Genomic DNA, 27,905 nt, shown 5'->3' on the forward strand with positions numbered 1-27,905 from the left:
AAATTTTTAGGCAAAATCGCCCAGCTCTACTCTGATCATAATCCATAATGATGCTATGAACAGGCCTGGTCCATGACTTCTTTGGCTTCTCCCTGCTGTGTCCAGCAGGAGGCGCTGTTCAGCTCGTGGTGTGTTGTGTAATCAGTGCAACCACTGTCTCTACGTCACATCAGCTTTCCCGGAACTCTCACTGATTTTTCGAGAGTTTCTCGTGCGACCTCAGGCTGTCCGGAGGCTGTCTGTGACTGACTGGAACTGACGGTACGTACCCGGTGTGTGTGTGTGTGTGCTGACCTGCTCTGAGTGCAGGTAACTGTAACACGCTGACAGTTTGCTGTAGGCGCACACGGTGCAGCCCAAACAACCTCTGCAATCAAATAATGGCTAAAATCTAAACTCGTGTTCACACGAATAGTTTAAACTGGTTTATTGCTTCTGCCCTTTAAACTAAGGACTGTATTTAACGCTGAGTATTGCTTCTCTTTCATTGCTGTAATGTTTTGTACAGTGCATTATTGTTCCTTTACTTTCATATTACTTCTATTACTTTTCACACTTTACAAGCCTCCTGTGGACAGGTGTGGCAAATTAGCACGTGTTAGCACAAGTAAAACCATCCACTGGGTCGTAACCAATGTAACTGTCAAACAAACAAACAATGAAAAATAAAATAAATAAAAACTAAGAATGCCATCAGTCAATAGGAAGTGAATTTGAATTAATTGTGATTGCAATTGCTTCTATTCCCAATAAGGTTGTGTTGAATCTTCTTCTAATCCAGGTGGAGGTGTCATTACAACATAGTTACATCTTAGTTTCATTTCTGTTTCACTCTTTCAAAGGATTTTTTAATTAAAATATAGGAAAACCTAGAAGTATGTTTTTTCTAATGTCTGAAATGTTGTGTTGTGTTTTTTTTTTTTTTTTTTTTGCATCAAACTCTCTTTTTCTTTATTGCCTATGACTGAGAGGGAGATTTTTAATCATTTTATTGTTGATTTAATGTTTTTATTGATTTTTAAACTGTTTTATGTTTTCTGTTGCACTATTTAATCATGTAAAGCCTTGCATATGAACTGCACTACACGGTAGAACAATATGGTTGTCGCAGCAGCCTACAAGTAAATACAATGAAATCTAAATAAAATCCGTCTCAACCTCTGCTTAGAAGATGCTTTAGTGCTCAGATATACTGGAATATGCCCATGCACAGCGCAGTTGTTGCTTGCGTCAACACATCATGTTTCAGTGGGGTTGGCTGAAAAATGAAGATGCACTTTTATGCCATTTTCGGCCATACATATTTTGTGGCTGAAAACACAATATAAAATGAAATACAAAATAAATATGTCTTATTTGTAATGTGGCTATGAGGCAGTCTGTGCTATTAAGTGGGAAGTGTGCCAGTGAGAATTGCTCTTATGTTCTATAGTCACTGTGATTCCTTGAGTGGTCAGACAACATTGGTTGAGGACCAGCAAAGGTGGGAGGTCAGGGGTATCTGCTCTACTGAAGGCTAAGTATAGCACAAATGCATAAGAAATGGCTCCCCTCTGTGACAATAGAGGCATTTACCCCTGTGATGGACAGTAATCCCAATGAAGACTCAGGTAACAGCCTTTTTAAAAGCCATAATTGCCCTGCTGTAAATGGGAGATCTGTGAACAGAAACAAAGCTACAATTTCCTGTAATGATGGAATTATTTTTCGCGGCAGATGATTTAATGTCCCCAGGGACAAACAACACGTGAGAGTCAGTCTGTGTGGTCTGTGGCTGGAGGCTTTGGCTCCTAACATGTCTGACTCTGCTAACATGCTTTTCCTTTATCTGATCAGATAGATCTGCTTTTTTAAAGATTTAAATGTGCTCTTCTGCTGCTTTTGGCCAATTCTGCACTGAACTCAGTGGAACCGGCTGGAACAGTCTTTGACTTTGACTGCATGATGGCAGCATACCAGGCATACCATCATCATCATCACTCTGGACCCAGTGCTCATTGTTTATGATCATGATTGTATGAAGAAAAAGAGGAAGAGAAATTAGTGGTTGGTTAAAAACATTGTAGTCACTCACAGCCAGGGTTGGGCTCAACTAGCCTTTTTGCACTCTGGAACTGTGCATGCGCAACCTGGGGAGTCATAGGTCAAGAGGGATATAAATATAAACAAGCTTGTTTACAAACAAACCTAACAGCATTTGCAATGTTATTATTAGGACTCTACCTGGGAAATATGCACATATTTGAGCACTTTTGTAAAACCGATGTGAGAAACTGAACTGAAGTAATGCCATCAGCTGAAACAGTTTGAAAAGTCAAGAAAAAACAGAATTTGCAGCTCGTGTGCAGCATTAGCATTAGCAGCAAACTCTGTCTTTCTGCCTCGGAGAACGATTCTACGTTTTTCGCAAAAAATCTTTCAAGGAATCAACGCTCAAACGGGTAAAATAATCTAAATCACTGTCAGACTCGCTTCCTACACCGTCAGCCATGGTGAATTTATCCCTCTTGACCTTTGACCTAATGCGGAAGAACTGAACCAGAGCGAGAGTGTGAAAAGGCTTATTATCATTGTACTTGCATAATTGATAATTAATTACAATTATGGCATAATTATAATTGTAATTGCAATGCTAAAACAAATTTGCTGTTGTAACCATTATTCAATTGTAATTGAGTTTAGATAATTGACTTTGAAATTGTAATTGCCATGAAATCTATAAAATAAAATAAAACACTTATAATGTAACGCAAAACAGGGGAACTATGTTACAGTTTTATGTACAGTTGTACACTTATGTAGTTAACAATTATTAAAATATGTTTCATATCAAGCTTTACCACAACTTTTACATAATCTCGCGGTATACTGACTAGGGGTGTGTATTGCCTGGTATCTGGAGATGCGATTCATATGTTTAAGGTGACTATTGCAATTTTTTTTAAATATATGACTTAAGAAACAACTAATCTGTAAATGTGTACGCTTTCATCAGAACATTATGTATGTAATATATTTTATTGGCATATTTTATACTCAAAACATTGGCTTTAACATGCCATGTGCCAACAACTTAAAATAAAAAAATAACATTCAATCTGCCTGTGGCTTTTAAACCAACTTTGATTTTAGTGCAACATGACTTTAGTGCAACATGAGTTTAGTGCAACTTGACTGAGGTATATGCCTAGAACAACAAATAAATGCAGAAAATTAGTACTTTCTTTTTAGATTTTTTGGAAAAACACAAGCTGGTCAACATGCCCAGGTTTCAGCGCACTTCTTTGTACAGTTGCTTCTCCTGCAGTGGAAAAGACTTTCCTGGTTATATAAAGGTAAAAATAAAATAAAAAATCAATATGCATGCATTTTGAATCGATCCGAGAATCGCACAATGTAATTTCGCGATATATCGCCAAATCAATTTTTTTCAACACCCCAAATACTGACACATAAAAGGCTCAGACCACACCAAAAACATTAAAACTTATATTTTCATTGATTAGGAAACCTAACAAGGTAACCAATAGATAGGATAGACGTAAAATGATAGATATTTGTTTTTAGTGTATTTTACAGCTGATTTAGGAGCCGTTATCATAAGAGATGCTAACAGAAAGCTAACACAAGAGGAATGTTACGTTTCATGGGTTTTTTTTATTTCAGGCTCAGTAATTGTGATTAAATGTAATTGAGAATGTAATTATAATTTACTTTCTGTGGATAAAAAAACAATTGTAATTCTATTGTAGGTGGAGAAAATGCTGGTCACTGTAATCGTAATCAAATATGGATAATTGAAAACGTAATAGTAACTGAAAGATGTAATTGACCCCAGCCCTGCTCACAGCTGCCATTCATGGAGTGCGTCTTAACCTGCAGTAACACTCAGACCACAGTGAAGGCATTCTTTGTTTTTACAGGACGCCACTTTGGGCTGAACTTCCTTCCTCTCTCACTGGACACTCTCTCCCTCACCCCGTGGAAGCTGAGTTGGAGAGGTGTGTCAGTATGAGATGTTGTCTCCAAGTGCGTCTTTCGTGCAGATCAAGTTTGAGGACATCCTCTTCTATGAGAACTGTGGTGGCGGCAGTTTTGGGAGTGTCTACCGAGCATTGTGGATCACCCAGGACAAAGAGGTGGCAGTGAAAAAATTGCTCAAGATTGAAAATGAGGTAGGAGTCCTAATTGTTCAGGCTTTTAATATACTTTTTAATTGTCATTGCGGTAATCATTTTAATTGCTACCACGTTCAAAGGAATGCGGAGACTTCTGTTCCTATCACTCATGGTCATTATACTCCCCCACTCTGTGAAGTGTGCTGCAAAAGAAACATTATTGCCAAATTTAAATAATATATTTGCACCAATTACAGCAAAGACTGCGGTTTTTTTTTTAACTTTTTTTTTTTTACAAAAACCCTTTGAAGGCACAGGCTCATTGTCTTAGGAACAAGAAAAGATTATCTTTGAAATCTTGTCTCACATTTTGTCAAATCATTATTTCCCTTACAAATTTGCACTGAATCACTGATATCCATTCACATTCACTCGAGTGTTGGAGGAGTAATTGTTCAGTAGAAATGATAATGCAATCCTTTCACATCACACTGCATGCTCCTTTAATTATAGAGTTTGGTTAGAAATAAATCAACTCTTTTTGTCAGGTTTCTGTTCGTTTAAAGCGAGATGTAAGGCAGGTCTCAGGGTCAGAAATATATATTTATATACAGTATGTTTTCCTACATAGGGCCTGTCAGCTGGAGAGGTAAGGCTTTACAGCTGAAATATAGCACCAACTATTGGATGTGCCAAAGCATTATATTTATTCACCCTTAAGATTTTAAATAAAATTGGTTTTAGAAAATTAGATTTTCTAAAGTTACAAAGATAAAGTGACTCACTTTATTTAAAAAAAAAAAAAAAAAGTGTAAACTCGGTGTACACTAGGTAGGAGGCCACATTAGACCAAATCCTTTCCATGCATGTTGTGATGGTGCTGTGAGAACTGAGAGGAAGCCCACAGAAGGAGAGAGAACATGCAAACTCCACACAGAAAGCTCCACCCTGGTAGTCGAGCCATGTGACGCCAAATTTTATCTTGGGCTCAGAAAATTTCATTCCTTTTAGAGGAAACTTTAATTGCCTGATAATGTTTATTTGTAGAGCAGTCAAACAGTCACAAGCACCAGTAACTGCTCATCGAAAAGGCCACACACGTCTGTGGTGGAGTTTTCCTCCTCAGAATCACTAGAAAACCCTCTCTTCTACCTGGGAGTCAAGCAGAGTGAAGCATCTACAGGTCATACCTACTTCACCTCCTGCAACCTCTACAGACCATCACTTTCCTTGCACCTGTGGTTAACCTTAAGTTTTAAATCCCTTGTAATATAACTAAACGAACAAAAGGCTATTCTGGAAGAAAATAGAGATTTTGTGTGTGTGAAAAGTTTTATTTACAGTAACTGTCAACATGTCGGCGTAATATGCATGCTTGATATGTTGCAAGAAATTAGCAATTAGCATGTGTTGACCGACATGATCATGTGTTATCTAATTCAAGTTAGTTTTTTGTAGCCCTTCAAGTACATTAACTCAAATAAATGTTATTTATGTAACATTATTCGATATAATTGTGACTGTATAGAATGTTATACACTGTATTGTCTTCATTGAGAAGGTATTGTCATGGCTCCTTTAATAGTAAAGGTTGCAGACCCCTGGTATAAACTAATGCAAAACCCTGACCCTGAATAAATGTGTCTGTCACGTTGGCTAAAAATGGCTGCTTCATACCAGTTTGTGATGTGTTTAAGGAATCAGATAGCAGAGAGAGGTGAGAAGGAGCGAGAAGACTAATATTAATTTTGAAGTAATACTGAAATATGACTTACTGGAAAAGTACCCCAGTGAGATTTCGATCTTCTGACCTTCTGATTATAAGTAGAGGTATCCCAATCCAATGTTGATATCGGTCCAATATCAGCCAGAGTACGAATGAATGGGTCAGTTATTCTCATACCTATTGTTGTTGACTATTGTTCTCTGTTTGAGTAAAATCACGTGATCAAACCCTTTCTAACATTCCACACTACAAAATAAAAGTATGTATAATTCGTGCTGATATTGTATCAGCTTGATATCGGTATTGGCCAATACGCAAGGCTGGAATATCGGTATCGTATCGGAAGTGAAAAAGTTGTATTGGGACATCCCTAATTATAAGATTTGGTCACATACCCAACTTTACACATTTTAGACATTGTATTAGAAACCACATTCAAACTAAACAGACACGAACAAACAATATTGTGATAACTGATAACTGATACTATATTATACAAGTACTCTTTTTGGTGTTTTTTTTTTTTAAATATTGTGCATGTCATTTGTTTATTGTAAATCCATTAAAACAGGATCTACTGTGTTTATTTTCAGGCTGAAATCCTCAGTGTCCTCAGTCACCGGAACATCATCCAGTTCTATGGAGCCATCGTCGAGGCTCCAAACTATGGAATCGTCACCGGTAACTCTTTATTACCATGAAAAACAGACACTTAGCATTGTATAGTGACCATTTCAACATTGGCTGGGAGTCAGTGGTCCTGGTCATTGTAGAAACAAGGTCAACTTAATGTGTTAACTGAATAGACTGAAGGTGTCTATGGAGGCACCATGAGTGTAGGAGTTTTCAGGAATGTTATGCTACACACACACACACAACAGCAGCAGCTGTGTTTGCTAACAGTAAAATAACCTATAAGTTACAGTCAATGGATTTTCCATGTAGAAGTACACAGAACAGTCTTATTGTTCATCTGATTGTTGTCTGGCCTTCATTGTACAGTCGTAGGATTGGTGCAACATAGTATGCTGTCCATCCATCCATCCATCAACCATGATTTGAAAGATTAATGAACAAATTGATTTCTCAGATGTTCACAATACAGTTTTATTAAATCTCTCTCATTGTTGTGTGGACAACATACACAGTAAATATTTGCCTGTTGCCTGTCAATCAGAGGAATATAAGCCTAATACATTCTATGCCTCACTCATTTATTTTAATGTATTCTTTTTAAATGTATTTATTCATTTTTTTGTAATTTAATTTTAAATATTTATATATATATTTTTATACAAAATGAAAAAAAAATTAGTCATTTTGTATTAAAAAACTAACTTACTTTGGCAGATTTTGTTGAGTGTTTGATCTACTACACAATAGATTACGATGATTTGTTTCTATTTTTTGAATTATCGAGTTGATTGGAAAAAATCATACCCTAATTAAGTAAGTATGTCCAGAGTTAAAGTTAAAAAAAATGTTTTAAATCCATGGTTATTTTTCCAAGTGTAATTTGCTTTTTTTTTTTCTTTCCAAAGATATTGTCGTATATTTATTGTGAGACCATTATCTTCTAACATATTGTATTGTATACACCCCCATTGAAAACATATTCCACACATGGTTTGGTACAATTTACAAAAGTACATGTGGTTGCTGTTGCACACAAAAATATCGGATAATTTTGGACAATGTTGGATATGAGGAGTCCAACGTCACACATTCTCAATTGACAGCAAAGTACTACTGCATTAAAAGTACTATGGTAAATAGGATCTGTTAATTGGTTTCTCTGATCTCAAGCGATAAACTTGCATTGCTGAATTTTTTCTTCTTCCAGCCATTACCATAACAATTTTCTGCTATAGGCGAATGTGCACATGCCAGTCTCCACATTAGAGTCTGAATGGATGAAGGAATCCAGGCCTTCTTTATCTCCTGTGGTCCTTGACCACAGCAGGCTGTTACATAGCCATTAGCTGTTTGTTCACAAGTTGCAGGTTTCTACAACTTTCTATAGTCATTTTTTCTCTTTAGGCTATTATTTAGCAACCTGTAGTGAGGTTGCACTACTTCCTCTAGCTGCATCTTTGTGTAGGCAGAACGTGTGTTAAAGAAGGACTTTTCTCTAATGTTAAAAAATCTTCTATGACGGCTCAATACAATTTTAGATTTTATATTTGCCTGTGCAATGATGCGATTGATTCCCTTCCGCTTTAATATTATCCAGGTGTTATAAAAGCCGACGGTTGTCATGGAGCTGGTGTGTGTTTCTGTATATCAAGGCAGAATCTAATTAGCAGCAGTGTTTGTTGCTGACCTGACATATTCATCAGCTTTATTATTTGTTTTCTCCACCTGTTGACTTACACTGTGTCAGGCAGGTCACTTCCTTCCTATCTCCAACCTGTCTGTGAGACCTGTTTACCTGTTTCCCGCAGCGGAGGTTTAACAATATCTGCTGTCTGTCTGCGGGATCATAAACCTGATGAATTACAGTGCGTTATTGTTCAGTACAGTTTTCCTGTATCTCTCATTGCATGTCTTTTCCTACACAAAGAAAAATTAATTTTACTTTAAAACCAGAATGAAACGCATTTTACAACAAAAGCTGCCCGTTGTTATCTACCAAGGTAATTAAGGCTGTTCTACTCTAACTGCAAAAGCCTGAGTAGAAAGTCATTATTCTCAGACCAGTTTTTTTAATTATTAATATTATTATTACAAAACGAACACCAAAAATTCAAAAAAGCATCAGAGATCTGTAGATATCTGATCTCATTTGAGCTTTTGTGAACCTGCTTCAAATGTATCATTCAACTCTTTCATTTGTCTTGATGTCATTGTTTCTTTGTTTCTATACAGCTTTGCTTCAGTCAATCTTACTGTTGGAAATGTTGTTACTTTTTCAGATTATGCCAGTGGCGGCTCGCTGTATGATTACTTATCCAGTGGTCAGAGCGAGGAGATGGAGATGGGCCAGATCATGACGTGGGCTGCGGAGATCGCTCGAGGTAATGATGGCAATGATTTAAAGTCTGAAATACAGCTGCTGTTTCTCACATGCAATTAAATTCACTGTACACTCCATATAGGGCTTTTGTTTATGCTTAACATATGAAAACATACTGTACTGTACTAAGAATAATCAAAGATGACAAAACTACTGTAATTAAGAAAACTTCAACACACATTTGATTACTTTTGTTAAATAGAAGAGTCATTAAGTGGCCTGGAAATAAACCTAAAGAGGCTTTTAATAAGAAATATTTATAATATGAAATTGGCATTAAAAAACCAGGTAGTTTGTATTAATTTGTTGTTTCTGTCTGTGTAAAGAGATGGTTTTAGCTGTGCCAAAATATATGTGGAATATATGTGACAAAGTATTGTTTTTTTAGAATAACATGTTAAAAAATAAATAAATTAAATAAATTTAAAAAAAAAAACATTAAGTGTGTTCTTCTGACTTTTTCCAAATCAGGAATGCATTACTTACATTCAGAGGCTCCAGTGAAGGTGATCCACAGAGACCTGAAGTCCAGAAATGGTGAATTATTTCACGTTTTGTAAATGACTATGATGTTTTAAACTCAATTGTCCTCAATGAAAATCATCATTTACAATCCTCTTTCTTCTTTTAGTTGTTTTAACTGCTGACAGAGTTCTCAAGGTGAGTTTTTTTAAATTTCTTTGACAGGAAAAGGAACGTCTTAAAAAACGAGTAAGCAGAAAATCATGATGTATTATTATAGTGCAGCATGTGAACACAAGAGGGCAGTGAGTCACTGAGCATTACAAGTGAACGTACACCTCATCTATAAGGAATGAAATGGGTGTATTTATTGAGAGAAGAGCACTGTTCATTTTGAGAGCAAATTCTGATTTAGTTTTAGACTAAAATGCAACTTAGTTTTAGTCCAAATTTAGTCATCAAGACTATTTAAGTTATAGTCTAGTTTTAGTCAACTAAATTACATTAAGATTTTAGTTGACAAAGTATATTAGAGATATAGTCGACTGAAATATTAAGCATAAGAGTTTATGATTTTTTTAAAGATTCAATTACCATTTATCACCCTGATATGGGATGGTGTTAACTTAAGGCTTGTCCTGCCATCCGTGCAACAAACGTAGTTTTGATTGGATACCTTCCAAAAAAGAAACTTAGTTGTGACTGGATTACTTACCATGTGAACATTGTTGTTTAGATTTTGTTAGTTGATGAAAATATCAATATATTTTATTCCGTTTTGGTTCCCTTTTTTTCTTTTAATTTTAGTCATCGTCTAGTTACTTAACAAACTATAGTCAATTAAAACTATGACGAAAATTCACTGGAGATGAGTCTCTCATAAGTATTGTTCCAATACAAATGGATCTTCAATTTCAAGCCACAGTTTGGTTTTTGTTGTCATTTTTTGACACTAGAAGTGTTAAAATCTCCTAAAGTGAGAGTTTGATGTCTGAGGAACAGTGACCCAGACATGGGTCATTTGCTGATACTAAATAAAGTAATGTAATTCGTTATTACAGTATATTACACTTAGGAATAAAAATATGATCAAATGAATGGATACACATTTTTGATTACATTTTTGGCAATACTGTATGCTAATTGTGATCCTTTCAGATCTGTGATTTTGGGGCATCAAAGTTTCTATTCCACACAACTCACATGTCACTGGTGGGAACTTTTCCCTGGATGGCTCCAGAGGTGATCCAGAGTCTGCCTGTGTCTGAGACTTGTGACACGTTTTCCTACGGCGTGGTGAGTGCGTGAAGATACATCTCTCTGAATCTGTGCCTATTTGTCCTAGTTTATATCTATACCGTTCTAATTGTTAAGAGTTATGAACACATGTCCTGAAGTTTTAAGAAGCCATTTATAATTTCCATTTGAGCAACAGTTGAAGTCTCAGCAGCTCAGAAGGTCACACTCAGGCTTAGCATATTTAGCACAGTTGGTGTGACAGACTGTTAACCACACACTCCAGCCACATTAAGGCACAGGAGACTCAAGACAGACGACGGAGAGCTGGCGCGCATTAAAAGTGAGAGGGGTGACACAGCAGAGAGATGGACGCTGTCCTTTTTGTGACACTGTGAAACGCAGCATCTATTAAAAGAAAAAAAAAAAAACAGTTCAACACAGTTAATGCTATCAACATGCATGTTGATGGCAATCTAAAAATGAGTTTTGGTCTGAATTAGCTTTGGCCAGAATCATTATTATTACAATGCGATCATGAAACAAAATAAAACTCTGTGTTTGTAACTCTGTAGACTTCGACATGTGCCAAAACAAGTCCACTTTAAACCTGCTATAGTTAGCGTGACCAAAGAACAATGCTATCATGAGGGTGACGTCCTTACACTCATTTGTGTTACCCACTACAGTATGCCAGATTTATGCTGGGGAGACCTTTTGATTATATTATTTTTTTTATATAGGAGCCAATTGAGTTAATTAATTATATTGTGATTTTAAAGTTTTCAAACTGAAATGACATGTAGAGTCTGTAAAATGTGTTCGGGTACTCATTTCTATCAATATTCCAACATTAAGACTCTATCATTAATAATGACAGTATTTCTTGTAAGACATTTTCAGTTACATTTAGTAAGATATTAAAAAGCAATGCACAGCTGTTACCGACAGAATTAGCCCGGAAGTATTTATGAAATGATGATGAAGGAGATTTTTGTTGTCCGAAGAAATCCAAGTTCAACAAATGTTTCTGAAGAGTGGTGAAGGCATCGAAGAAAATGCACTTCACCTCTTTAGGGTTGGAAAAAGTAGCAGCCAGGCGATCAGTCCCGCTGATAGTTTTTGTTCTATAATTCTTTCCTCTCCATAAGTGGTCAAAACCAATGGTTCTGACCTTTGCAGAATTATAGCATCTCAGAAGCTGTCTTTCTCTTTCTTGCCTTAAGAAGTGTCTAAAGCCTCGATGTGGACTCTTTTAACTTACCTCAAAAGTACACTTTGTATCGTGAATAATTGGATTATTGATGTAAACTTTTATGGTATTAGGAAAAATTATGTTTCATTACTTTAGCAAAGAAGTAACAATGTGTGTGATTGCGGTGAATGCTTTTTATGTGTAGTGCACGGCAGATTGATTGCAAGTCTAAGTGTGCAGTTTCCCCCTCTGACACTTTCATGATGAGCCGATTTCTATAGTAAAATACATACATGTAATGAGCAGCAGCTGGCAAGGAGCAGACATCCTCTGGCGTGGCGCTCATATACAGCGTTTGATGCTTGAAAAACGGTCTTTCTGCCACCTTTTCATGATGTCGTTTTCAAGGCGTTGACACAGGTTGTTGAATTTGACACCTGTGAATGCCAACTGAAGGGGAGGGTTAATGATCATGGAGCACTGTTATTGTATAAAATAATCCATAAAAACTAACTAATCTTGACTTTCCCATCCTTCCTCACTGAGAAATGAATGTTTTTAACGTGTTTTTTTTAATAACATGTAATTACATATGCTGCATAAACACACCAATGGTACATGTTTATTAGTTTCCAAATTTTTTCTGTGCAGTCGTCACAGTCTGGGCCTAAACAGCGAATTCTCACGTATGCAGGTGTATGCACTGTTGTGCGATATTGTATCATTGTTTTCTGACCTTGGCTCTCGACTCCTTCGACAGGTGCTTTGGGAGATGCTCACACGTGAAATCCCCTTCAAAGGGCTGGAGGGCCTACAAGTGGCCTGGCTTGTGGTGGAGAAGAACGAGGTATTTAATAGTTGAATCATGTGTATATGTAAAGGACTGACACTCAGGGCTGGAGAGCTTTTATTACTGAACAGCAAGCCTTCTCATCAAGTCAATTGTTATGCTTTATATTTCAAATCATGACATTATATAAATGTTCTCTGGAGTAGATGATAACCTGGGATCCTATACTTGTAGGTCTGTCTAAAAACGCAAAAACAAATCAGCAGTGTGTAGCGTTTCTTCTTCACAAAAATACTTGAGTAAATGTAAAACTATGTTGCATTAAAACTACATTGACAAGTACCGTACAGTTTATCCAGAAAGTTACCTAAACTAGAAGAACTTGCATTGCCGCGAAAATGCAAGTGGGAATGCGAAAAATAGTTGCCAACTACTTCGGCTGTACATGTTTATTATCAATGAACACAAGTTCGTACACTTACACTACCAAAATCTTAGATATTTGTAGGTAGTACTCACAGGGAATGAACAACATTATGTTCACTCATTGAGGATTTAACAAACATTTATTTAGAGTCATAGATATTGTGCAGGGCATGATTCGAACCAGGATCCTCATAATGTTTGCTCGAAGGAAGGTAGAAGCAGGCTCTGATCACACGCTGCCCATGGAAGTCTTGGGGTAAAAGTTCTACTTGTGGAAGCAAATTAAGGGATGAATGCTAAGCATTCCCGCAATAAATGTAGCTTGTTGTTACCCACCTCTGTTAAGAGGACAACATCATCTAAAAGATCAAAGCCTCTGACCCCTGAACCCAAGCTCACACTGCCCGTAGAAACTCCATTCATAAAGAATCCTCTAGAGTCCTAAGCCTGGTTGTATTTGCAAATATTCCATCCAAGCTCCAAAAGTTGGATATGGTTCTTGAACATAGAACATTTTTATAGACAAAGGTGAAGACTCATAAATTAGATTGAATTGGAGAGTGAACAGTTTCCATTGGTTTTCACCTGGTCAAAGACAAACACTCAGGGCCACATCCACAAAGAATGGAGCGCAATCGCTAATAGCACCACTATTTGTGCTGCGTCTGTGCCGGCAGTGTGCGCTGTTTTAGCGCAGTATCCTCAGAAGAATTTTCTCTAATCATATATCAGTGCTTACACGGCCACAAGGTTTGCCAGCTGAACGCAATTTGTGCCGCAGAAGTCAATATGCCATGCTACATATAAGCGAGTAGTCCTGCATAACCACATCCCACCACATACTGTACCTCCTGTCTCGGCACACAGCCGGTGTTCTGTCCTGAGCTCTCCTCGAGGCTCAGTGGAGATGGGTGCAAGGAGGATGTTAGCTAAACTGGGTTATATCATGGACAATTCCTCTCACCCACTACACCAGATTGTGGGGACTCTAAGCAGCTCCTTGGGCTGCAAACAGACATTGACCCGGCGGGATGGAGTGCACCGTGGGTCCTCCATCCAAATATCAATAAGACTTTTTAATAGCACCTTGTGACTTTCCTCACGTCGTCTTGTGGAATACCGACCCACTTAAAGCACTATATTTACGTGAGGAAGAGAGCGAGAGAGGGTGAAGGTGAAATTGCCTTGATTTATGCGGTAACTGCTCTAACTGCAAGTGGTGAATAGCGCTGGTGTTTGTGCATGAGGTGCTGTTTGCTCTGAGGCTTTTTTCCAAATTTGTGCAGGACTAATGACTATTCCCTTGTGTACATACGTTCAAATTAGACCAATGCTATTGGTGGTGGCTTCCATATCACGGTTTGCGTATGCTCTGGAGATGGCACAATGTCATTTTTCTCTCATTAGCGCCGGTTTAGTTTTGCAAACTCAGCGCAATTCTTTTGAGGATCTGGCCTCTTATGTGGAAAGACTTTTTCTACACAGAGGTTTGATATTTACTCACTCCACAGGGTCACTCCTGGCTTAAATCTGACTTAAAGTTTTTATCCATGTTCTGTACCCAGATAGCAGAAGGTATGTTACACAATGGGTAGGTTGCCACAGCAATTTTCCACATAACTTTTTAAAGTCAAGCCATGTACCTTACATGCATGTTTTTTCTGCAGGGATGTTCTGAGTGTCTGGAAATAACTCACACATTCAAACTAGCACATTATCAGGGCTAGCGAGGCTTGAGCTCTTTATGTTGTTGCTGTCTGTGAGGTAGTGATGCTCCACATCCACACATACAGTAATCAGCTTTAATTGTAATGTCATTTGTAAAGGATTTACTTGCTGATTCCATCCCCGGTTCATCTTTCGCTCTGTGTGTTTCAGAGGTTAACCATCCCCAGTAGCTGCCCTGCAAGCTTTGCCAATCTCATGAGAAAATGTTGGGCTACAGAGCCAAAAGTGAGTAATGCTCACAAGCATCTACATTCCCACTGTATGGATGTTTAGGCTTCCATTTAATGTGTGAGTGTTTTTCTGCTCTTTCAGGAAAGGCCGATGTTCAAGCAGATCCTCTCCACTTTGGAGTCCATGTCTAATGACAGCCAACTTCCTCAACAGTGCAACTCTTTCCTTCACAACAAGGCTGAATGGAGGTAATGTGATCAGCTATTCTCCAGACCCAGTACATGTATTTATAACTCTCTTCTCTCCCCAACACACTGCCTCAGCCTAAGGAAATGTGCAACTGATCTGAAGAATGATGTGGAAATGTAGCCGATGGGGGCCGTGCCATACAAAAAGGACTTGAGATCGTGCATATAGATCTTTAATAATTACACTGATAACTACATAAAGACATGAAAACCCCAAAAGAATCCTCCATCTGGATATACTTCCTCTCTTTACCCATAAGACCCTAAAAATAATCACCATCTTTTTCAAGTAGAAGTGTTTAATTGGGCTGTATGAGCAGCTGGAGGTTTGCTGATTTTCAGCGCAGCCTGAGTCTCAGCTGTCACTTTATTCTCTGTCTGCCTCTCTGTGGGCCTTGTCTGCACTTCGAGCGTGTTTTTTTTTCCTCTGAAGTTGTGCTGGGAACCTCGTGTCCAAGAATCCATCTGCAGGTGGAGCAGGTTGGAATAAATCTCAGTGTTAGATAACACAGGCTGAACATCTGGAAAAAGAGGCACTTAAATTCACTAAGGTTTAATCTAAACGGTCTAACATGCTAGTGTTAACTAGCTGAGCGTTTGACTGAGATTATCTCTTCCTTTAGCCTCCCAAACTTCATTGACATGATTTGTAAATGCACACACTCAAATAACTCAATGAGAGGTGCACCAACTTTAATTTTGACATTTTACCCTTATTCCTTATTTTTTTGCATCTATATTCTCGTTTCTGAAACTTTTTAGGAGCAGGAACACTGAACCCATAAATCACATATTCATGAACCATATAACATAACGGTAGCCCATATAATAGCCTTATACTACTTAACTCTGGCATCGCAAAAGAAGAGCCATTTAAAGTAAGTTAAAGAAATATAAATTTGAAATATAAATTCACCTGGAAAAATGTTTACATTTTTACAAGGAAAAGAACGTGAAAAAGTATGTGCATGTTTGTTTTAAGCTTATAATAAATGTATTATTAAAAATGCTATTTTTACCCTCATTCTTGTCCAAACCTATGATCTCTATCAGTTTTGAATATCACCTCTTAAACTGTCAAATTTCTACAGCTGTATCCTTGTGTATATATATTTTTTGTACTACCGATACATTGTTGCACTTTTATTTTGAAAGTCAATGTATATTTCATCTAATTCATTTATGCCAAACATTTTTGAATACAACATTTAATCAAATTTTAAAATGTCAAATTTGAAACTAGAAGACTATTGATGAGAGGGGAACTGACTTTAAATGAGTCGGGTTGCTGGGATAGGCTCCAGCATCCCCTGCGACCATGTAAAGGATAAGCAAGTAGGCGACCGTGGCTCAGGTGGTAGTGGGTCGTCTTCTGATCGAGAGGTTGGGGGTTCGATCCCAGTACCTGGCTATGTGTCGAAGTGTCCTTGGGCAAGACACTAAACCCTAAGTTGCTCCCAGTGGTTGACTAGGGCCTTGCGTGGCAGTTCTGTTCCACTGGTGTGTGAATGTGGGAGTGATTGGGTGAATGAGCTGATATGTAAAGCGCTTTGAGACTGCTTCAGTGTGGTGATAAAGTGCTATATAAAAATCAAGTCCAAGTATAGATGACAAGGTGACGAATAAGAAAAGACGAACATTTTATTTTTGGCAAGTCCTTCAGCTGGAAGATGCAAAAGTTAGTTTTAGTAGGATTAATTAGAAACGCTTTGAGGTGAGCTTCACTCTGGAGTAGTTGGGAGGAATTGTCTTGTCTGTGTGCTGATAAAAAGAGCTGGATGATTATTTTGTAGTTTTTAGAATATGCTGAGCAGCCCCATCTGCTGGACAGATTAAAGCTCCCCAATGCAAAGTAATTTCAGGGCTCAAACTACAGTAGTCAGTGGTTAAAACTGTGAGCGAGCTGCATTTTAGCGCAGCACTATTAGCATAATAATAAGTGCTTAATATTTTAAAATGCCAGGATGTTTATATAATTTCCCACCCTGCAAAACTAAGTTTGACAAGTCTTTAAAGTGAACAATGTATGAACAAATTAAAGCACAAAAACTGTTTTTAATTTAAAGTTTTATAACTATTTCTGAAAATGAGAAACATGAAACAAATATTAATATATAATATTATTATTAACTGTTTTGGAATGATTAGTAGTATTAAACAAATCTGCCATATAACATAAAAACAGAAATCTGAGGATTTGTACCAAAAAGTGTTACTATATTGTTAAAATCTTTATTTTGCAGCTTAGCAACAGTGATGCTGAGTGTCAGGAGTTTATATGTGCATAAACTGAGCAGTACAAGCACTGAATTAGAAACAGCAGAGGAAATAAGTCAAAGATGCATCGGATAATAAACACTTTCAGGAAAGCTGTCTATAAAAAACTCAGACTTTGTTTTACTCTGTCAAGTACAAATGATCAGATAATACAAGTAATTACAGTTTTACCAGTTTCTGTACTATGTTGTCACACTTTACATTCACCAGTGTAATCGAGGGAAATCTTCATTGTAATTCTGCTGCAGATGTGAGATTGAAGCCACACTTGAACGACTGAAGAAGCTGGAGAGAGACCTGAGCTCCAAGGAGCAGGAGCTGAAGGAGCGAGAGCGACGGCTAAAGATGTGGGAACGCAAACTCATTGAACAATCCAACACCCCAGTGAGTTCTTTTTTCTCATTATTTCTGCTTCACTCTGGCTCACCTTCACCTTCGTCACAGACATCATCACATTGTCAAGTGGTCCACTTTAGGCTTTTGTTCATTTCCTGCCCATCTCTAATAAAATAAAAGTTTATTCCAAACCTTACTGTGTAAAGAAATGAAAAAGGGAAATAAAAACATTAAGTGTGGGGGAAGAAGTTTGGTATAAAACATTGCATTGATGACGAGGAGCTGGATAAGAGTTTAGGCATTGGAATGGATAATGAGTTATTGTTGCATCTCTCTAAGCAATTTTTAGTGAACGATGGAGGATCATTCTAAGAAGCTGCATGACCAGGAAGAAGATCAAATCCACACATGCTCAGAGTGACCATGCAATAGGGCTGGGCGATGTATCGAAATTCAAGATTTGAGTTTTTTAATATTTATCGATATATAGTTTTTATATCTTATTTTGTATTAAATTCTTGTTTTAGGAGTCGCTGCTTTCACTACTTCTCAGAACAGTTTCTCCTAACCCAGACCTTCCTCCTAAATAAGCCACACCACAGAACTCACTCACAAGTGCTGTCCCTTAGAGGACAAAAAGACTAAAGTGGCTCATATTGTGCAGCAGCTTGTTAATAAATGTGTCTGTGTGGCATTTTTCATCAGCAAATTTAACCCAGAATTGTCTTTCTGGTAAGACTATATTGAGTTAAAAATATCGAGGTATATACTGTATCGTATATCGCCATTTAGGGAAAAAATATTGAGGTATGAGTGTTGGTCCATATCACCCAGACTTACCATGCAACGCACTTGGAAACAGGCAACGTACTAACTGAAAGGCAGAACAACTCACCTAAGTAGTTGCAGAAAAATCAAAACAGAGAAGTCTCGAACTTGGTTCCCAGAGGCCTCCAGTCCCGCATGTTAGATCTTACCATGCTAAATCCCAGCTCTATCTAATAAATGTGCAATTGTGAAAGGAGGCTTCATAACCAAACACTGCTCAAATTAAGGTTTTTGGGTTCAGGAAGACGTCTGAAACAAGCAGAACAGTGGCTCTCCAGAACCAGAGCTGGAGACTTAACCACAGATTTATAAGTGATCACATATAAGGTCATTAAATGGATGAACCAGTTTCAAATATGGTGGCTTGATGGGTAGATTAAATCTAACTCTCATAATGGTTAACATCCGTTACTTTCTATTACTTTACCTTCTATAGCTATTTATTTTAAAATTATAAATTATTTTCTATTTTCTTTTGTTTATCCCTCTCTCTCCTCTTTCTCTTCTTCTTTTCACCTCAGCTAAAAAGACAAGTTTACATTTGTTCTGTCAGTCTGAGCTGAAGGATTCATAACTTAGCTGTTGAACAAATGAACATGAATGGATGAAAAATGTCCTTATAACGCATTTCTTCCACTTTCCTCACACTATACTAATGCACATTCACATCCAGATCCTGGAACACAATCAGTAAAATTAGAAAATATTTAAATCCGCCACCCCCAGCTGTGGACATTATGGATGTAATTTACTGCGTGCCAAATGTTCTGGATGTATAGTGGCATGCTGTGAAGAAACAGCCATGTAAGCCAGTTGCTTAGAGAAGGCCAGGCTTTTATGATGAAGTGACATTTTCCTGACATTAAGATTGGCCAATTTGTTCTGGATGTGGTGGAGTGCAGTTGTTGAGACACAGTCTCTTACCTGAAGGAGAAAGAAGGTGTTTTTTCCTCTGACTGGCTGAGTTCAAACAGTAGGAGTGGGACCTTGCTGCTTGAATGTCTTGCTTTATTTGCCAAAGGTCCCCAAAAGATAATATACACTGTAGAGAGAAAGAAGAAGAAATGAATACATTTTAAATATTGTTATGCTGCAAAGACATTTTACTTGCAATATCACATCACATGCACCATCTGAATGACAATCTGCTCTTTACAATGGGGTGAATCGTATTAACATCAGTAGTAATGCTTCATGCGGGGGAAGGACATGCCTCCTTGAGCACAGCCCATTAAACTCCCCTCTTTGGCTGTTGTAATCAGTCAGTCTCATGAGGATATAATCCTCTTTATTCCAATGTTGGTTCTTGTTAGCTACCTGCCATGTGCTAATGCTTCTATTCAAACACAGCCAAGACTCATATGCCATCAAACCCTTAACATATTGGACCAGGGACGAGAATTAGTTTAAGATTTTTACCAGTGTCTATAATACAGAGCCTCCTAAAGATATCAAACTTTATTTCTTGAGCTTGTGTGAAATGCTGAACCTGGTTATTTTTTATTTTATTGTTAAAAGAAAAAAAGCTTTGAAATCTGTTTAGAAACCAATTGATAAACAAACAGCTTAAAAGGACATGTGTGACATCACTTACCTGTTGTAGTCTAATATTAAGCCAAACTCAACAAGTTCTTGTAAAATTGTAAAGCACAGTACCTCACATTTATTTAGTGTGTGGCATTTTATTTTATTACATCTTTAGATTACTTTTTATTATTATTTTCAGAATATTACAGTGCATTCATACACACATACATTACACATCTGTATTCATTGCTGTACATTTTGGTTGTAAAACAATCATAACAAGATTGGTCCATTTTAAATAAAACAAGACCTCAATACTCCTCTTTTTTTCTTCTTCTTTTTTTTCTACATCTTTATCTTACTTTTTAGTTCTTTGTCAGGCTGTCTGTTAAAGGGTGTCCCAATCTGATATTTATATATGATATTGGTCTGATATATCACTAAGAAAATGAGTATCGGACAGATATTATTAATCTGCATCTAAAACCTCGAATATAATATACATAGTTTTTATTGGATTTATTGATGTTATTTCTTAGGGTCTTCTGATTTATTTAGTGTTTATTTTATTCAATAGTTGATTATTCTTATTTATAGGGATAAATCTTATGTATCCACTTGGTTAATAATAAATGGGTCAGTTTGTCTTATCTCTTCTGTTGCTGACTATTGTTCTCTAGTGGAGTATTGTCACTCGATCTAACATTCCACACTACAAAATAACTAGCATAATAAAAGTATGCGATCTGTGCTGATATCGTATCGGACCGATATCGCTATCAGCCGACAGTCAAGGGTACGATATCGCATTGTATTGGAAATGGAAAGTTGTATCGGGAAACCCCTTCTCTCCGTTATGCACCCATCACTGGAAACTCATCAAAACAGAAGTGACATTGTTGCAATTTCATCCCCAAATGTTTCTTACGAACAACATTTTTATTCTTTGCATTTTTTCAATGTATGGACATCATTATGGATGCCACTCCATTGTAGCGTTATTTTATTAATTACTTTGGATTTATAGGAGAGTGTCACATTATTCACAGAATTTTCACATTTCTATGGCCATGCAGCATCTGTAGAGTGAGTGTAGAGGGAGGCCTAGTGGTTAAGGACGCTGGGCTTGTAATCGGAGGGTTGCCAGTTCAAGCCTCACCTGGGCCATCACTGTGGGATGTTGAGCAAGTCCCTTAACCCCAAACTGCTCCCCAGGCACCGCAAAATGGCTGCCCACTGCTCCTCAGGGATGGGTTAAATGCAGAGGACAAATTCCATTAATGTAATAACATTACATGGCCAATTAAAGGCCCAGATTTTTAATCTTTAGTTTACATCACTTTATATGATCTTCTCCAGGATGTTTAACTGTCAGCACGGAACATTGCATTACAACACCATCTGAAAAGGTTTGGAAATCCTCCCTTAGAGTTTGACAACCCTGCATTGGACCCAAAAACAGCTAGGATTGGCCGTGTTCATTACAGGAACTGAAAGTGGCCACACCTTTTATGACGCCCTGTGTTGTCCCCTCGGTTTCAACGGCCTAATTACCCACCATCATAGTCCACGTGAGGGCAGAGAACCTTGAACTTAATCCAAGCCTTTTTCCTCAGTCAATTACACACAATAATTACTTCTCTTGATGCTATTCATTGGGTCTTGATGAATTAAGCGTGGTTTGTTCAAATGCTATGTTGGTTCCGTAGGAAGTTGTCAGTGCTTGTGCGTTTCTGAGTCTGTTTACAACAGAACTGCATCTCTGAAAAAAAGATGGAAAACCGCTGCAGGGCTGAGTAGTTTCACGAGGCAGCCGCTTGCTCTGAAATGTATGTTGATTGTGCAGCGCTCCACATTTAGTTGATAATGTGCACTGCTTACAGGATGTTGTGGGGCTGAGACAGTAAAGGGAGATTGCTCATTCATTCAGGCATCTTTTCTCAAATTTTCCCAATTGCATTATTCGTGTAATCACACAACGGCCTCATGATCACAGTAATGAAAACTTTATTTTGGCTGGCAAGTTTCTGCCTGATTACATCTAATGACCAATGTTTTTTTCCACTTAAATAGATCATATTAAATCAGCCACATGGACATTTCTGTTGAATGGTAAAACCAATGCCAGGATGCAGTTTTAAAACATTTCCACCTTTTTTATTTTTCATTTTGTGAACAAACACACACGTTTGTATCTATTATTATTGTATTGCAGTTACTCATGTGTGTTTTTTTTTTTTTATTTCTGCAGCTACTGCCCACTCTTGACATCTATTCATGGACAGAAGAGCACGTGGTCAGTGTGCGCGTGTGTGTGAGCATGTGCGTGTAACAATTGTAAAAATATACAACAATTAAAGTGTGTTTCTCTTCCCTCAGTATTTCTGGATGCAGCAGATCTTCGGTGCAGGTTTGTTGTTGATTGTTGTTCTTTTGGTTTTGATCAGTGTTCATTTTGACAGCAAATATTGATTTAGTTTTAATCATAGACTTTTGATTAAAATGCAACTTCGTTAGTCCGTTATAGTCTAGTTTTTGGTCAACTAAATGACATTAAGGTTTTAGTCGACTAAATCTGTTACCGATATAGTCGACTAAAATATAAACCATAAAAGTTTTTGCATTTTTGAAGATTCAAATACCATTCATCAAACTAATACGTGATGGTATTAATGTTTATAATTACACACAGACAGATATGATGTGATCGATGTGTTAAACCACAAACTTTCACTTCCTATTGGATCAGTTACCGACTTGTCCCGCCTTCCACTCAACAAAAGTATTTTTGATTGGATACCTTCCAAAAAAGAAACTTAGTTCAAATTGGATTTTGTCCCATTGTGAACATTAATATTTAATTTTTATTAGTTAACGAACAAACCGATATATTTAGCTTCCGTTCACATCACAATCGGAATCAGAATCAGTTTATCCCAGGGGGAAATAGCTTTTGTTTTTGCAAATGCTCCAGTATATTAAATAAAAAGAACAAACACTAAAACATAGAAAAGAAAGAAAGAAAAGAAAATGTACACAATTAAATAAAATACTTTTAATTAAATAGGGATTCAATACAAGTGCACACCTCCAGGAAAAAGTAATAAAATAATACAATTGTACAAATATAATACATATAAATACAAGTATAGCACAGTGAGCCATCTATCAACTACACTGTAAAATCAATAAGCTGTTGTGTATTTTTTTGTAATTACTCATAGTCTCATTATTGTCACCTAATAAAATGTAATCGACGAAAACGTCGGAAATTTTTAGTGAACAAAATGAACACTGGTCCTGATCATATGAAACCATAATGTAGTCGTGCTGTTGTTTTAAAGCTGATTCCTCTTCCATATTAGGCAACAGTGGATGTGACATGCAGTTTTACGCCGACCTCTTTCAACAAAATCACATCACTGGGAAGAGGCTGTTATTGCTCACGGAAAATGACATGCGTGATTTGGGGGTCAAGTCCAAAGGTCACGTCATGCACCTCAAGGTAAGGCACATTTAACCATTTCCAACAAATTTCAACTCATGAACAAGAAATCAAAAAGAGTTCTTTTTCTTCTTAGAGTGAAATTGAAAAGCTGACAATCGATTACCTTGGATTCGTCCACTTCCCACCACTGTTAAAGGTATTAATTATTTCCTTTATGCTGCACACATGTTGGGTTACATTTGTCTGAGTGTTTGTCTCTTTTCTGTCCCAAGGGCGAGCTGGAAAAGGAGGCGGAAATTAACAAAACTGTTCAACTGGAGCTGGTGTTTGGGTACCACTGGAAACCAGGATCAGGAAAGTCTGTACGTTAGTAAAGGATCCCAAAACACTCGACTCCAACAGCTGTGTGAATCCCACTCAGCTCCCTTCACTAGGGAATTCTTTATCCTTCTCAACTTTCACGTGATATTAGACGCTTTCTATAGTGTGTTTTTCTCCATGAGTGAATCCTCTTCTTCTGAAGTTGTTTATTCTGAGGATTCGTGGTGGCCCATCTTGCACTGACCATTGAAGACATCAATAGAGATGTAGTGTGACAAATAAACATCTCATTCCCAGCCATGTACCGCATCCACCTCAGCTTGCTCACAGCCCTTTGTTAGCATCTCAAACTGTGGTGTTTGAATTTAATCAAAAATAGCCCATTTAGCCAGAAGTCATTTTCTTTTAAAAGGCAAACATTATTTAATCTTTCAGCTGTTCATTGTCCCATCATAAATAGTCCTCTTTCAGTGTGTTCGGCAGGGCTGAAACGAGCCTGCTAATTGCCTCCCATTTCTTCTGACATGTGGTGGTTTAGTGGGTAGAAAACACAGCAGGGAGAAGGAAACAGGAGGCTGAGAAAATGAGAGCTAATTATTTTCCCCTGCCTGGTGTCAGGTTCCGTGTCAGCCTTGTTTTTACAAACTGGAAGGTTTTTTGCACTAAATAAAACAAACCCACACTGCTTTTTTTTCCCTTCGCCCCTTTGCTGGCGATGTCATGGAAGCAGCTGCACTTCTCAAAGACAAAATGAGGGTCTACGATTGTGCGGCCACCATCTGACAGCCACTGAGGGTCCCCTGCTAATGAGGATATCACCGTGCAGCCAAGTGAAAGGTGCTGAATTATGTATGAGTTGTCATTAGACACACTCAGGTCCTAGGCATCATTACCAGACATTGTTTCTGCTGGAGTGATTACAGTAGTGCAGCAGACCTGGGAGCCCCAGTGCGACCGTCCAGGGCCGACACCAGGGCCAGCACTGGGCCACTGGTGTGTTTCTGAGCCAGGGGCTTCCTGAAGCTTCTCCCTTTGAGCCGTCTCCAGCCTCTGGGGATGATGAAGGAGAGGGCGAAGGTTGCACAGACAAGTGTGTTAATCCCACTTCTCTGATGTCGTTCTCTGTGATCACTACACAATGGATTGGCCTGTGCAGCGAACCCTTGGTGGTTAAGCAGTGACCTGTGGCACAGTGAAATCATTACTGTGTCATCATCAGCATTCAGTATGCAGAAGACAAGGGCCAGGGAATTGCATTTATTGTTGCCAGTTCATTGCAAAGCTGTTTACAACACTTTGGGTTTTATCTACCAGAAAACAAGGAAACAGGAAATAATTCAACATATGTTCTCTGGATACATATATATATATTTTTTTTCAAATGTATTATATTAAAGTATAAATACTTATAGGAATGATTAAGATTTTTGTTCACAACACATTATGAAGGCCTCTTTGCCAACAATTGCCACTGCCAATGAACTACCTGTAGGTTGTGCTGTTGGTTTATATTCAAGAGTTCCCAAACTCTCCCCAGAAAATAGTGTATTTACAAACTTTGTATGTACCAAGCCTCCATGATCTCATTTCCTTTTTTCCCCAGGACTGCAAGTGGAAAATGTACATGGAATTTGATGGTGATGACGTTGCCGTCACCTACATCAAGGATGTCATTTTTAATGTGTACCGGCCGGATGTGGAAGTCCAAAGGATGTCCAAGGTAATATCACTTGTTATTTTCTAAGAATTTCATATTGTCTCATCTGCCGGGTTGCATTAATACACTCCTGTGTTTGTGACACAGCCACCTTTTGTGATGGATAAATGGATTGTTGGTGTACAACCCAATGAGAGAGTGGAGTATACAGTTAATTATGAGGTGAAATCTGCTCCTCATAATTCAAATTTACCGGTAAACGTTTCAGCACATTAAAGTAGATTCATGCTTTGACTCGCAGAATGCTGTCAAGTCTCCGAAGTCCACCCGGCACAGCAGCACGCTGTCATGGACTTTCAACGGTGGACAGGATGAGACCAAGAATGTGGAGCTGATCATTGAAACAGCACCAGCTAACATAGACTTTAGCCTCGGGGACAGATCGACCCCAGGTAAACAAATGTTCTGTGATTTATTTTTTGCTTGGGAAATTTAATCTGATGTGAATTTGAAATACAAAATACTGGATAGGGCTGGGCGACATGAATCAAAATTCATATCTCGATATTTTTTTCTCAAAATGGTGATATACAATATAAATCTCGATATTTTCAACTCAATAAATTCTTACCAGAAAGACAATTCTGGGTTAAATTTGCTGATGAAAACTGCCACACAGGCACATTTATCAACAAACACCTGCACAAAATGTGGCACTTTTGGCTTTTTCTCCTCAAAGGGACAGCACGTGTGAGTGAGTTCTTTAGTGGGGCTTGTTTAGGGGAAGGTCTGGTTAGAATACACTCAGAAATCCATCTAACTGTGCTTTTTATGCTGTTCTGAGATGTAGCGAAAGCAGCCACTCCTAAAACTAGAGCTTTAATACAAAATAAGCTACAAAATATGCATCTCAGAAATATGGAAAGATTGTAAAGGACACTGTTTAACTGTACTCTATGAATAATATTAATTACTTGTATAATGTGATTTTTACTGTGTGATTTTATAAATAAAAACAAGTTAAAAAAAAAAGATATATCTCAATATAGACGATATTGTCATTTTCTATATCGTCAAAATAGAAAACTTGATATATGTTGAATCTCGATATATTACCCAGCTCTAATACCGTGTTTTTTGTTTTTAGATATCGATCCAACGTGGATGTACAACGTGAGGCAAAAGCAGATGATGTCTCAGAAATCCCAGCCAAAAAGCCCCTCCACCTTCTCCGAATCCGAAGCTCGCACACTGCCTCAGTTCCTGTCTGCACATGAGCGCCATGTGTCTTCCTACGCTGCAGCCGTGCGTCGCTCTCCAAACCGGGTTCATGCCTCTCCGTGGATAGATTCACGCAGCTCCTCACCGACCACCAGCCTGTCGGGCAAACTCTCATCAGTTCATCTGGGGTCGAAAGGCAGCAGTCCCTCCAGCACTGCCTCAGAAAGCACCTCTGAAAAAGAACGGGGACGGCGACTGAGCACAGGGGCCATTGATGATCGCCCCAGAAAGAATTACTTTGTCAACACGTCAACTGTAGGAGGAGGGCAGGCTAGGGGCCAACCATGGGCCAATACAAGAGGCGGCCATATTCATAATAGAGGAAGCAAAACACCACGCCAGCCAGCAAGACCACGGTTCAACAGCTACAGCAACATACAACAATACCGCCCACCAATACCCGGTATATTGTCTGTGACTGAAAACCTCAGTGAGGAAAAAGAGGGGGACAAAACAAGTGATGGGGGGTGGATCAAAGTAGAGCGGCAGAAGAGATCACAATGTCCAGACAATAAACAAGTCAGAGGTCGACCAAGGCGAGGGGGCAGGGGAGGGCGTGGTGCAGGAGGAAGAGGTTATTTTGGGCCACACAAGAACTGACGTCCTCATAAGTTTAATGTGTCATGCACTGAAAAGGGTTTGGATATGAATTAGGCCTTCCTGCATGCTCAAAGGTGAACTATTTTAGCATGACCATATCTTTATATGCATATGAATGACATTTAAACATTTAAAAAATATTTTTAATTATGTATTTTTTTAAAGTCAGCAGCATGTATTTATTGCTACTTATTCTCAGGTCTACTTTTTATGTTGCTGATGGTTGATATACACTAAACCAAGCCATGGCGCTGCAGATAGGGATGCTGTTTTTTAAGATCTGGCCTTTTCAAAGAGGACATTGAGTGTTTTACAGGTGGGTGATTAGTTTTTCTCCAATAGAAAATAGGCATGCGATCATGTTCTGCTTTTGTGGTTGTTTAATATTTTTCCTATCCACAGATAAATAACAGTACAAATAAATAAAACATTTCTAAAGCCACTGTGTGCTGAGTTTGCATGTTTTCCATTTATTCTGCATTTTCTGGTTGGTCAATGTCTAATCATGTATGCT

At 38.0% G+C, this 27,905-nt stretch overlaps 1 protein-coding gene across 1 annotated transcript; it reads left to right on the forward strand.

The window, feature by feature from the left end:
• Positions 1-134: 134 nt before the first annotated feature.
• map3k20a (mitogen-activated protein kinase kinase kinase 20a) lies at positions 135-27,838 on the forward strand. Its single transcript, XM_028436564.1, has 20 exons — positions 135-261; positions 3,924-4,175; positions 6,438-6,525; positions 8,760-8,861; positions 9,332-9,397; positions 9,492-9,520; positions 10,481-10,618; positions 12,514-12,600; positions 14,848-14,922; positions 15,010-15,116; positions 17,642-17,777; positions 22,336-22,380; positions 22,464-22,494; positions 23,450-23,589; positions 23,666-23,728; positions 23,805-23,894; positions 25,457-25,573; positions 25,658-25,732; positions 25,812-25,962; positions 26,658-27,838. The coding sequence occupies exons 2-20, from the start codon at positions 4,017-4,019 to the stop codon at positions 27,389-27,391; spliced, it is 2,433 nt and encodes an 810-aa protein (XP_028292365.1). The 5' UTR covers positions 135-261; positions 3,924-4,016; the 3' UTR covers positions 27,392-27,838.
• Positions 27,839-27,905: the final 67 nt, after the last annotated feature.

This window comes from Gouania willdenowi, chromosome 21 (genome assembly GCF_900634775.1).
Source record: "Gouania willdenowi chromosome 21, fGouWil2.1, whole genome shotgun sequence".
Taxonomy (NCBI): Eukaryota; Metazoa; Chordata; class Actinopteri; order Blenniiformes; family Gobiesocidae; genus Gouania; species Gouania willdenowi.

Coding starts and splice junctions, on each gene's coding strand:
- map3k20a (XM_028436564.1), top strand. CDS start 4,017: ATGTTGTCTCCAAGTGCGTCTTTCGTGCAGATCAAGTTTGAGGACATC. Junction 22,381..22,463: donor CATGGACAGAAGAGCACGTG/GTCAGTGTGCGC, acceptor CTCTTCCCTCAG/TATTTCTGGATGCAGCAGAT. Junction 23,590..23,665: donor GTCACGTCATGCACCTCAAG/GTAAGGCACATT, acceptor TTTTCTTCTTAG/AGTGAAATTGAAAAGCTGAC.